The 12,627-nt window shown below is 40.9% G+C and overlaps 2 protein-coding genes across 4 annotated transcripts; one reads left to right on the top strand and one right to left on the bottom strand.

Moving 5' to 3' along the window:
- Positions 1-870: 870 nt before the first annotated feature.
- Positions 871-4,729, top strand: LOC118648198 (membrane-associated protein Hem-like). The gene is given in 3 exon segments (XM_036294522.1): positions 871-1,030; positions 1,110-3,861; positions 3,863-4,729. Coding segments are annotated over 2 exon segments (3,369 nt in total). The 5' UTR covers positions 871-1,030; positions 1,110-1,266; the 3' UTR covers positions 4,637-4,729.
- Positions 4,730-9,886: 5,157 nt separating this feature from the next.
- LOC118648199 (disintegrin and metalloproteinase domain-containing protein 10 homolog) lies at positions 9,887-11,925 on the bottom strand. Of its 3 annotated transcripts, none has more exons than XM_036294525.1 (5): positions 11,647-11,925; positions 11,444-11,560; positions 11,208-11,372; positions 10,963-11,092; positions 9,887-10,145 (listed from the first exon to the last, which is right to left on the bottom strand). In XM_036294525.1, exons 1-5 carry the CDS (start codon positions 11,893-11,895, stop codon positions 10,006-10,008), a joined length of 801 nt encoding a protein of 266 aa, XP_036150418.1. In that variant the 5' UTR covers positions 11,896-11,925; the 3' UTR covers positions 9,887-10,005. The 3 variants fall into 3 exon arrangements, with proteins under 3 accessions (XP_036150418.1, XP_036150417.1, XP_036150416.1); XM_036294524.1 differs by having other exon boundaries at positions 9,887-10,166; XM_036294523.1 differs by having other exon boundaries at positions 9,887-10,169.
- Positions 11,926-12,627: the final 702 nt, after the last annotated feature.

Here is a 12,627-nt window from a genome sequence, read left to right on the forward strand (position 1 = left end):
ATGCCATCTATTCCATAAATAGTAATGTTTAAAAATATATTTAAAAATTCAGTTGCTCGCACACCGCACACAAATCCATTTATGAAACATTCTGTTGACAGGTTGGTAAATTACCCATAGTGGTAAGAGGAGATAATTCAAGTGTCACCGGCAGATGGCGCCAGCGACAAAGCAAAAACTTTAAATTCCACAGCTTTGCCGCCACAGAAAAATGATTCAATATCGCGTAATTCCAATTCTGCTCCTTACAGTCTCGATATGCTGCACCGCGAAATTCTCGCTACCTCATGCAAATGTACGTCATACCCGCGATTATTGGAACATTACTCGCGAAGAGGCCGATGCAAATCGGACATCGGGACTCCGAACTTCTCGTTCGGAGGACTGCCATATTTGATATTCGGTCATAAATTTCGGAATATTTGATCGCGACGATATGTACTTCGTTTGCTTAATCGTCAATTATCGATTTGAAATAAATAAATGAGTATGCAAATACGTAAACACTTACCGATGAAAATCGAGGAAATTCGCCGCATCGCGAGTGAAAAGATGACGTGTCGGCTACGACGTACAGTCGCTCCGTCGCAGATCGGTCCGGTCTCGGTAATCCAGAGCTCGTTCACATCCAAGGCTCGATCCATGTCGTCTCCAACGGTAATCCGACTCGTCGTCGATTCGTCATCCGAAATGGCACTTTTCGCAGCTACGCACACTACATGCAGATGCAAATATACGGAAATACACACTCGCCGAGAACGAGCGAAACTTCCCTCGCTCAACGCACACTGCGATTTCAAATCCACTGCCCGAGGCGCCACCTGCACTTAATAGATGAGTGGGAGTCCGCGTCCGTCACGTTGGTACGACTGCTGCGCCCGCCGATAGCGCCAACTGCACGCGGTATGCGCTGTGTCTCGGAGCACAGCACGGGTGCCATACAAAAAGGGAGAGAGAAAGAGAGGAGCTGTGCCTCGGCCTGTTGTATTACGATTGCGATTCGCGTGCAACATGTAATCGCGACGGCAAGGTGAGTAACGCGGATCGTAGAACAAAGGTGCCCGCGCTGTTCCGAGAACGCGTGAAACAACTGCCGTTTCTCGTTGCAGGTAATCAGAGGAAACACTCGGCACATCCGGTGGGATAAATTACCTGCTTCCAGGGGTGGGGTCCGAGGGATCGCTGTCACTCGCATTTAATCAACAACACAGTTGACAGGTGATGTCGATCGCGTGAGAGGATCACGATCGAGCAAACGCCGCGGCCATGGCCCGACCCATCGTGCCGAGCCAGCAGAAGCTGGCCGAGAAGCTGATCATCCTGAACGACAGGGGTACAGGTATGCTGACACGAATCTACAATATCAAAAAGGCATGCGGCGACGCCAAATCGAAGCCCGCCTTCCTCTCCGACAAGGCGCTGGAGGGCTCCATCAAGACGATCGTCAGGAAGTTTCCCAACATCGACATAAAGGGTCTGCAGACCATCATGAATATACGTAATGAAATTATTAAGTCTCTGTCATTGTACTACTACACGTTTGTCGACCTGTTGGATTTCAAGGACAACGTGTGCGAGCTTCTGACTACTATGGATGCGTGCGGCGTCCACATGGATATCACAATCAATTTCGACTTGACCAAAGGATACTTGGATCTCGTGATCACGTATGTCAGCCTGATGATTCTCTTGTCACGAGTCGAGGATCGCAAGGCGGTGCTGGGACTCTTCAACGCGGCTCACGAGATGGTGCACAGTCAATCAGATCCTAGCTTCCCTCGTTTAGGTCAGATGATCATGGATTACGATGCTCCATTGAAAAAACTTTCCGAAGAATTTGTGCCACACTCCAAATTGCTGAAGAACGCCCTGACTTCATTGTGGCCTGTGTATCCTGGTAGAAACTTGTCCGCCGACACGTGGAGGGCCGATCAAAAGCTGAGTCTCGTTGGCAGTCCTGGCCAGATACTAAAAGCAGCGGCGACGGATACAATGTCCTGCGAAACGTTGAGTCTGGATAGAATCGAAAGATGGGTGATACTTGGATTTACACTCTGCCACACGTTCTTGAGTCAAGAGCAGCCAAGCAAACTGTGGATCACTGCTCTTGAATCTGGTTGGGTATTGGCGTTGTTTAGAGACGAGGTAATCTACATACACCAGTATATTCAAACCTTCTTTGAGAGTATGAAAGGCTATGGCAAGAGAGTGTCGGAGGTAAAGGAATGTTACAATCAGGCAGTACAAAAGGCTGGTTACAGGCACAGGGAGAGAAGAAAATTCTTGAGGACTGCACTGAAAGAATTAGGTTTAATTTTGACAGATCAGCCTGGTCTTCTCGGACCGAAGGCGCTACTAGTGTTGATGGGCCTTTCCCATGCGAGAGACGAGGTACTATGGCTGCTGAGGCATGGAGACAATCCGCCTACTCAAGGTAAAAGCAAGGGACGAGGTGGCGAGGATCTGGTGGACCGTCAGCTGCCGGAATTGCTCTTCCATTGCGAGGAATTGCGAGCACTAGTAAAGAAATATTCTCAAGTGCTTCAAAGGTATTACGTCCAGTTTCTTGCGGGATTTGACGCCCCTGCTCTACACCAGATGATACAGAATCTCCCAGTCTGCCCAGAGGACGAGGGAGCTATTCTTAGTGATATGTGTTCAACTATAGCTAGTCTGACCGTGAAGCAGGTCGAGGATAATGAATTGTTTGATTTCCGTGCCTTCCGACTGGATTGGTATAGGCTGCAGGCCTACATGTCTATCGCGAAATGCAATATGAATCTGGCTGATAATAGAGAATTAGCCTCCTTCATGGACACAGTAATCTTCCACGCGAAAATGGTGGACAATTTGGATGAGATGTTGGTCGAAACGTCTGACTTGTCCATTTTCTGCTTCTATAGCAAGATATTCGAGGATCAGTTTCACATGTGTCTCGAGTTTCCTGCTCAGAATCGATACATCGTCGCCTTCCCGCTCATATGCAGCCACTTCCAGAGTTGCACTCACGAGCTCTGTCCGGAGGAGCGTCATCACATTCGCGAAAGAAGCCTGTCCGTCGTCAACATGTTTCTGGATGAGATGGCTAAAGAAGCTAAGAACATTATCACGACTATTTGCGACGAGCAATGTAACATGGGCGACAAACTATTACCGAAACATTGCGCTCTGTTAATTTCACAAGTTGTTAATCGGAAGAAAAAAGATAAGAATAAGAAGAATATGTACGAGATTCATAAGCCTGGTATAGAGAGCTACCGGAAGACCCGGGAGGAGTTAACAACGATGGACAAGTTGCACATGGCTCTCACTGAGCTATGCTATGCTATTAATTATTGTCCCACTATTAATGTCTGGGAGTACACGTTCGCGCCGAGAGAGTATCTGCATCAACATCTAGAGTCGCGATTCGCTAGGGCGCTAGTAGGAATGGTCATGTACAATCCGGATACCAGTGAGATAGCTAAACCGTCAGAGCTCTTTGTCAGCGTCAGATCTTACATGAACGTCCTTCAGACCATCGAAAATTACGTGCATATAGATATCACACGCGTCTTTAATAACGCCTTATTGCAACAAACGCAGGAACTGGATAGTCACGGTGATAAGACTATAGCCGCACTGTACACGCAATGGTATTCGGACGTTCTGCTGAGGCGAGTTAGCGCCGGTAATATTTGTTATTCGGCGAATCAGCGGGCATTCGTTAGCTTGTCGGTCGAAGGTGCCATACCTTTCAATGCCGAAGAATTCTCCGATATTAACGAGCTAAGGTCATTGGCGGAATTAATAGGACCGTATGGTATGAAGATGTTGAACGAAAATCTGATGTGGCACATCGCCAGCCAGGTGCAACAGTTGAAAAAAACTGGTGGCTGGCAACAAGGACGTGTTGATCGCTCTGAGAACGAATTTCGACAAGCCGGAGGTGATGAAGGAGCAGTTCAAGAAGTTGCAACATGTGGACAACGTTCTTCAACGAGTTACTATAATAGGCGTAATTCTCAGCTTCCGACAATTGTCACAGTCGGCACTGGTCGACGTGCTAGAGGAACGTATACCGTTTTTGCTGAGCTCTATATTGGACTTCAGACATCATTTGCCATCCGGCGATCCTATGCGAGTCGTTTCCGAAATGACGTCGGCTGCAGGTTTGACCTGCAAGGTCGATCCCACTTTGACAACCGCACTACGAAATCAAAAAGCTGAGGTCGACGAGGACGAGCACCTGCTCGTTTGCCTGCTGATGGTCTTCGTGGCGGTCTCCATTCCGAAATTGGCTCGGAACGATAACTCCTTTTACAGAGCGTCGCTCGAGGGCCACTCCAACAACATACATTGCATGGCAACGGCAATAAACAATATATTCGGAGCGTTATTCACGATTTGCGGACAGAACGATATAGAAGATAGGATGAAGGAATTTCTCGCTCTGGCCTCGTCAAGCTTGTTAAGATTAGGCCAAGAAGTGGACAAGGAGACAACTCGAAACAGAGAATCCGTGTATCTTCTGCTCGATCAGATAGTTCAAGAATCGCCATTCCTGACGATGGACTTACTGGAAAGTTGTTTCCCGTACGCACTGATACGCAATGCATATCACGATGTGTATAAGCTCGAGCATTCGCAGCCGTAAATTTAAGGACAAAATTGCGAGTGAGAACAGGGTGCTGCATTTATAACTTGCCACTCAGGGCCACTTTTTTACGTCTACTTGTAACATCGGGGGGCAATCATGACTTTGCTTTATATGTCGCTGTCCGTGCGATAACTTTCCGGATGGGATTAGTTTTCGGTTAGTATCGCTCTGTGTATGTATGCGCGTGCGCATGTGCGTGTGTGTGTGAAAAAGTACAAGCAAAATATGAGCAAAAATATGAAAGAGTGGTAAATGCATACGATTGTTCAAAAGGTTGGTAAAGTTATCGAAAAGTTATTTCTCGATATTTCAACAGTACAAGTTTGTGGCATTGCATAATGCATTTTAGCCATTTCCTTACGTTGCTTGTGGCAAAAAACGCGCATCACGTATTGAAATCTGTTTATTGTGAAATAGATATCGCATAATTCTATTTTGCCTTTGTAAAAATCTTTATTCCTTATCAAGGAAAATTATAATTGACGGGCAATTGGTCTCGCGAATTTTCACAACTCAAAGTGATATATAATATGCATTTTTTGTAATGTACAGTATTCTCTCAATTACATTTGACATCCGACTCGAAATATTCGTTACTAACATAATTGCATATCTTGAATTCCAATCGAGTATTATATCTTATGTCAAAGAATTTTTCTATTGCACAGGGATGCATGATGTAAGACTCCCATGACTTCAAGCTAACGATTGCGATATTCATGTATCACACAGTAGGTCGTCATTACCCACTATGACTTTTTAATGTACAATTATAACTCTTTACAATAGTTTATATAACAAATAAAATTATGTGTACAAAATGACATAATCTTTACGATCCCTATCATATCAGATCCAGAGATTACACGCAAGTAAATGTAAAATGTATGCTTTATTAATTCTTTACAATGTTTTGTTCTCTTTTAATCACATTAACACAAGAGATATTCACAATCATAATTTTTTTATTTATAATATCCTTAAAACACTCGCCGCATTCTAGACATTTTGGGAAAAGAGAGAGTGGTGGTCTGAAGCTACGTTCAGCGATTGGTCAGTATCATGCTCGGTTATAATAATTTACAATAAAGAGATACATCTCAGAAACGCATCATCGACTAAAAATAGAGATACGGCACGAACGTAAGGGCTACTTGGTGTTCGGTGATATCCAAGTAACGCTCTAAATAAAAAAAAAAAATAAAAAAAACTTACGATTTCTCTCGGGGAGAAGAAGGAAACGATTCGTTCGCGAAGGTAATTTGGTACAAAAGAGCATAAAATTACGCTTAAATAATCCCGGATGCACGATGTTGATAGGTCACCACGTTTTTGGATCGATAGAAAAAATATAATCTTCGATTTTCTTTTTGTTCTTTCCTTCTATAACATTATGTACAAGTGATAGAGTAGTGTGTTGTGTGTGCATCGCGTCATAGTATTGCGGTTCTGGATTAAGATCGGTACACAATATACAGTACATACCAATCGCGATGGCCTTCGAAGATTTAACTCTCGTTATCAACAAGATATATAACGACGACTTGACGCGTTGCGCTACTGCAACGAACACGTAGAGGAAGTTCATTTACCACAAGAAGGGGGATTGAAATCGCATCTTAATCCAGATGCCGCGAAAACGAATAAGCTTAAGCATATGTAGTTAGAGGTCTGGGACAAATGATGAAGGAGAATTTATTCTTATCTCTTATTAATTTTTTTCGCGCGCAAGCGACTTCATTGTCAACTAGTAACTACACCCTGACCCCATTCCACGCTCGCTCTTTAGGCTTTTTTGGAACGTAACAAGGCATTGCTATCTATTTTATCTTTGAATACTCCATTATATACTTTGAATACTCCGGTACTCGCGTACGAATTTGTACCCGCGATCTTTGATCATAATGGTTCAGTCGTTCGAAATGGTAGTGGCAGTGAAATGGAAGCAAAAGTAGTTTTTGCGCATCGATAACTGTTCGATTAGGACGTCAACTCGTTCCGAAGGCAAGTTCTAACACTTCTAACTACCTCGAGATTGCTCGTCAAATGGCAGTGGCTCGGAACGAAGTGACAAAGATTTTCTCGAACGACGTTATTTCGCACTTTTTCATTAACACACGAAAAAAGCTTCTTTCCTCTTCTGCGTAAAGAAATTTAAAAACGATGTATAAAAAGTCTTATCTGACTCTCTAAAGCATTTACACTATCATACACTTAGAAGACCGTAATTTATATTCATTGGCAAAAAACATTTCTAGCGATGCATTATACATAACGCATTAAAATTAATCGAAAATTGGAATTGCACCTAGCTCCGTTCGTTGGCAGTAAAAGATCGTCACGGATTGCTCGCATAAAAACAGACTAAATCGTTTAATAATGTTATGAGCGGCTGTGAATGGGGTCAAACGCAATTTTTTTGCACCTATACGCAAAAAATCTCAAAATTTCCTAAATAACGATAATCGTACGGATTTCCCCGGTCCATGGTGGATCGCCCAAGAAAACTCATACTTAAAACTTAGAGGCTCGATTACACGCACGTACAGACACTCGCACGTCATCCCTAAACTTCCGTTCTGATTACAAAATACAGAATAATATTTCGCTATAATACAGATCTGATATAAAAACAAGTATTTTTTGTATTCGCTTTACCATCTGTTTATGGTTATATAATCATTTTATAATATCAGTATATTTACACAGATATACACACTCGCGGTCTATCTTTTTCGCAGTCACTCACAATATTTCTTCGCACGCGCCCAAAAAACTTTTACTTTCCGTCCCATTTTTCTTGTAATTCCTTCGCTTTTTCCTCACAAAACCTGGCATGATCCACCTACCTATAATCACATTGCATCTATTGTACATTTCCACACGATCCGCAAACTCGTATTAGCGTCTTTGCTGGCACCTCCTCGTTTCGTTTCCTGCATCCCTATATCCAACTTTCTGCCTAGGTAAACACAGTCTTAAAGTTACAACGCAGAGGGCTATAATTCAATCGCGGACAGAGACACAGAGAATATTGATCACACCAATTGATATTGAAAATGCGATTGAATTTCTGTTATTTATTACTCTACGAATTTTTGCATGACTGAAAAATAAAGATTGATCAATGCTAAATTTTTAAACAATTTTAATTTGTTTATAATTAAAACTAATATATAGATTGTATATCATTAATATTTTATCTGCACTGAAGTTTAAAGATAAATATTCTGCTATATAAACGATTTTATATAATAATTATAAGGAAATTGACGGAAACGTTGCAAAACAAATCTGCTTTTAATCTCATATTGCAAAAATTGCATTTGTTCGTTACATTAAAAAAAATGAATTGTAAAAGTAATTTTAAAAATCATAAAACCTATAATAATTAGATAAAAAGAAATAAATTTATTTCTAGCACACAACTTTTTTCTGAGACAATTCGATTTGTTATCGCTAATTTAACTAGCGCATATATTCGCGTAATTATTCATTTTTAATGGAATATATTACGAACAGGAACGGACATCAATCTCGACGTTACCTGTTGCATAAAGACGTCGATAAGGACAAGCGAAAAAGAACTCAGTCGTTTGTTCAGATTTGGCGTTTCGGAGAAGGGAAGTGCATTAATCGTATCGACAACGGTTTTGAGCACCAGATACGATTCACCGCGAGGATAAGAACCGATCTCGCTTACGAGTATGCAGCTGTTGCACGTGTGTGAGCCCATGTGTATTATATATATCTATCTTATATATAGATATATATATATATATAGATATATATATATCTATAATGTAACATGTTCGCGCGCGTTTCGATAAGAGGGCTCATCTTTGGTCCGCTATACGCATAATTGCGTGTTTACGGTGCAGCCCTCGACTTAATATAGCATATTATAAAAACTCGTTTTTTAATTAAATATAACTTATAACATTCGCAATAGGCGGAGATAATTATCATCATGCAAGATGTAACTAATTAATAATAATAATCAGCATAGTTTTAATAATCATATCATCCTTTGTCCATGTAATAATTAATGGAATAATCGCTAGAAACGCATCATTTTGTTCTTGCTGCTTTTACATCCTTCGTAATCTTGCATAACTTTACTTTAAAATTGGCTAATATACAAATTAGTATAAGAATAATACATATCGTTAATTATATTATTCTACATGGTACAGAGATCAAGTAAATGACCTGTGATGGTTGGTAATGGTAGGGTGTCATTTCGCTCCAGAAAGCAGTTAAAAAAATATTTTAGGTAATGAAATTGCGAATAAACATAACGGTGTGTATCTGGTGATACTTTATACGCGATAGTTCCAATTTTCTAGTCCAATTTTCTATCACGGTGCATCTACTGAAATTTAATCGCACATCAAGTTTTAAAACTAAATTAAATCATTATTGTTCCACGATAAAATTTTGATCTGATTAAAAAGACGATTTTTTATTCTATACTCGTCGATAAATAGAATATGAGTACAAGCCGCCTTTGGAAAGCTCATTTACATGCGCTGTTTACCAAAGGACATATTGTCTTATTGCCAATTTCCCACGTTAAACTTATTTGATTTCTAACAAACAAGGTCTTAGAGATTCTCTTAATCTAACTTTCGAGAGCGACATGCACAGAATATCGACATCTCGAGGGACGCCGTCACACAAAGACCATACGATCTTGGCCTTAAGTCTTCGTAGTGGCGAGAGACAAAGATGCGACACGCTTTCCTTTATAACATCGCCGCGTTTGTCACTCTGCGAGTACAGCGTCAATTATTAAAGCGAAATGAATCACGTTGGATCGATTTAAATTACTTTGATCATATAACAATATCACCATCATTGGCGAAGCATTCTAAAATTTGATCATGCGACGAGTTTTTTGAACGACAACACGAAAGACGCGGCATTGGTGCTACATAAAAAAGATTACATATAAAATTCTCGGTATTCACGATTTCCGTAATATATTCTACAATATACGTCATCGTGATTCTGGTCAATCTTTCGAGTCGTCGTTCGTAACGTTTATTTCCGCGAAATTACATCTACTAAATCGATACAAAATGAGAGATCGATTTGATCACCGATGCATACTTTCTTTGTATCTACGCGTGTCTCTTTATATGAATTCTACATAACTCAGATAAAAGAGTATATATCGCCGGACCTCTCAATCTGTTCGACCATTGTGCTGTAACTCGTCATTATTGCTTCGACCTCGTTATCGTTGCATCCCTTACGTGGAGTGGATCGGTTCTCTTCGATTTTGGCAATCGTTCTACACAACGACTCGTGGTACAACGCCGCGATTGATGGTCCTCGTCCTTGACGACATCCTAGGATCGTCACACCTTGTTGTGATGTCTCATCTCATATGCTGTGCTCCTCCCACCTCCGCCGGAGCCCGAATAGGCGCCGGCATACAGCTCTGGGTGATTGGAACGCCCGTAATTGTCTGCTGACCCGCTACTTGGTGGCGCACTAGCTGTGGGAACCGAGCGATATCCTGCTTTAGAAAAATGTTCGGCAATGAAACAAAACGCGTAACCAAAAATAACCATTGGATATGCAGGGATAAAGGATTGCTGCCACTGTGTAGAATGTAGAAGATACAATCAAATAAAATACAACGAATAAGGAAAAATGATTGCCGTGATCTCTATCTTTTCTGAATATTTTTCGCATGCTACTTTTGTTATTCGAGTTAATAATATTATTCTGGAAAACCTATAATTTAGAAGCGAGATAGTTAATGATATGAACATCAGAAAGAAGAGGGAAGAGTTCGGCTCTAATATATGAATAAGAAAAAAAAAGTATTTTAGCTAGCATCCAGTGTAATGCCATGAACAATGAGCTAGGAGCAAATACAAGAATTTTATGAATATTTAGATTCTTCTATTATAAATGGTAATGAGAAAAAGCTACGTTCCATTGAATATGATAATGATATTCATATTCGTGAATTTGCTCCTGTTAAGCATAAGAATATAGGCCCCAGGCTCACCTCTGCAGATCATAGAACGATAGTATCAGGTAGTCATAGATGCGCGTCAATGCGAGGAAGATGCAAACAGGAAAAGACACTGATGTAATTGCGGGTTACACAAGGAACGAGAAAACGCGGACAACGTTAACTTGAGTTTAATCCGAATTAATAATTGTTTTTTTATACTAGAATGAACACATTTTTTGATATACATATGAAATGTGTTGATTGATGTTTAAGCATAGGAGTTAAACTCAAGCAACGAGAAATGCGTGAAAGTTTAAATAAACTAGGTTTAAATAAACTAATTCACCTTTTGGATAATATTGAGCACCTCTACCCTCTCCATAACCATGAGAGGGTCCACGCGTTCCATGTCCACCTTGACTTGGACCTCTTGGTGGTATACTCCTTGGCCCAGCTCCACCACCGTGCGGATGTCGCTGTAATAAAAATTACAAGTAATAAAACAAGAAAATTAGACCTTCCAAATATATTTTATTTCAAATTACGATACAAGCAAACTTCTATATGTAAATGTAATTGATATCTTCTTACCATTCTTCTAAGAGTATTCATCGGTCTTGTTAATGTATCACTGATACGCCTCGCAGGTGGCTTTTTGGGATTAGTAGAAGGAATGTGCACAGCACAGCACTTGATAAACAGTCCCATAAATATGATGAAAGCTATACCCATTAATAACACCGCCCACCAAAATTCCTAAAACAAATAACACAAACAACATTAATAGATAACACAGAGAAGAGAAATCACAAAATGGCCACACTTACAGTTATCCATTGCGCTACCGACGATAAAGTTTCTTTATTGAACAACAGGTTTTTCAATCTCGCAAGCGGTCCTTCCGTATCAACGGCTCGGCATTTCAAGAAAACATCGCAATAACCCTAAAGAAAAAAAATTCTATGTTACTTCCAAAAAATGTAAGAATCTGTATACTCCATAAACAATTTTATTCTTACATAGAATTTACCTGAAAATTATCGCAAGGTGAACCAGGTCTGAGACTCATTCCACCCTCGGGCAATCCCACCATGTGTGCAAACTCGCTCGTCCCACGACATGTTGATGCATCAGTCCCATTTTGACAGGCTAATTCGCAGAGCTTTCGCTTGTCGATGTTCGGTATGATGTTGCTCGTTAAAAAGCACTCTGTCAGATTCCACTCCAAACAAATGGATCCTGTGCACTCCCCGTTGATGCACAACTGTAAATAACGCATTGTTAAAACCAATGTCAACGGCCGTTAAATCGTACAATTTGCGACGCGAGAAATCGAACGACAACAGCAAGTTTTAAAAGTGAAGCATTGGCCAAATCAGCAACGCCTAGAGCTATCGAGGATTAATAAGAAGAGGAAAATGTTTTACTGGTATTTTTAATCACATATTTTCGTTTGCTGCAATAATCCTAGAACGAAATTAAATGGAGAAATAGAAAGAAACGTTCGAATATTTTCACGCTTGACAAAATTTATTGTATTTCATTATTTAAGGCAGCGTTTGTGGAATAAAATGTCGAGGCGGGCGAGGAGTGTGACTGCGGATATGACGACAACGAGTGCGCGGACAAGTGCTGCAATCCCCGACAGGTGTCTGAGCTGGAAAGATTAAGAATGACACCGCGAAAGGTGCCATAGGAAATTACGGGACTCAATGCAGGTACGCAATGGTGCAAGTAAAACGCGAATGAAGCGATATTAACCAGTTCTTCCTCGATTTATATCCTCACGAATGAAATTAGCGTTTGCAGAAAATCTAGTCAGGACCCTGTTGTCGGAGTGAACGTGCCAGTTGTGCCCATCTCCCATCGGAGTTCAGTGGCAGGCGATCAGACTGTAGTTAACAATTCTAATGCAATGGAAAGTCCTCCGAATGCCCATCGCCGTTACCAAAAGCACACAAGCCTAGATGCAAAGAAGGCACTCAAGTAATCGCACTTTATTTATTCTGTG

Source organism: Monomorium pharaonis, unplaced genomic scaffold (assembly GCF_013373865.1).
Source record: "Monomorium pharaonis isolate MP-MQ-018 unplaced genomic scaffold, ASM1337386v2 scaffold_281, whole genome shotgun sequence".
In the NCBI taxonomy this organism is placed as follows: domain Eukaryota; kingdom Metazoa; phylum Arthropoda; class Insecta; order Hymenoptera; family Formicidae; genus Monomorium; species Monomorium pharaonis.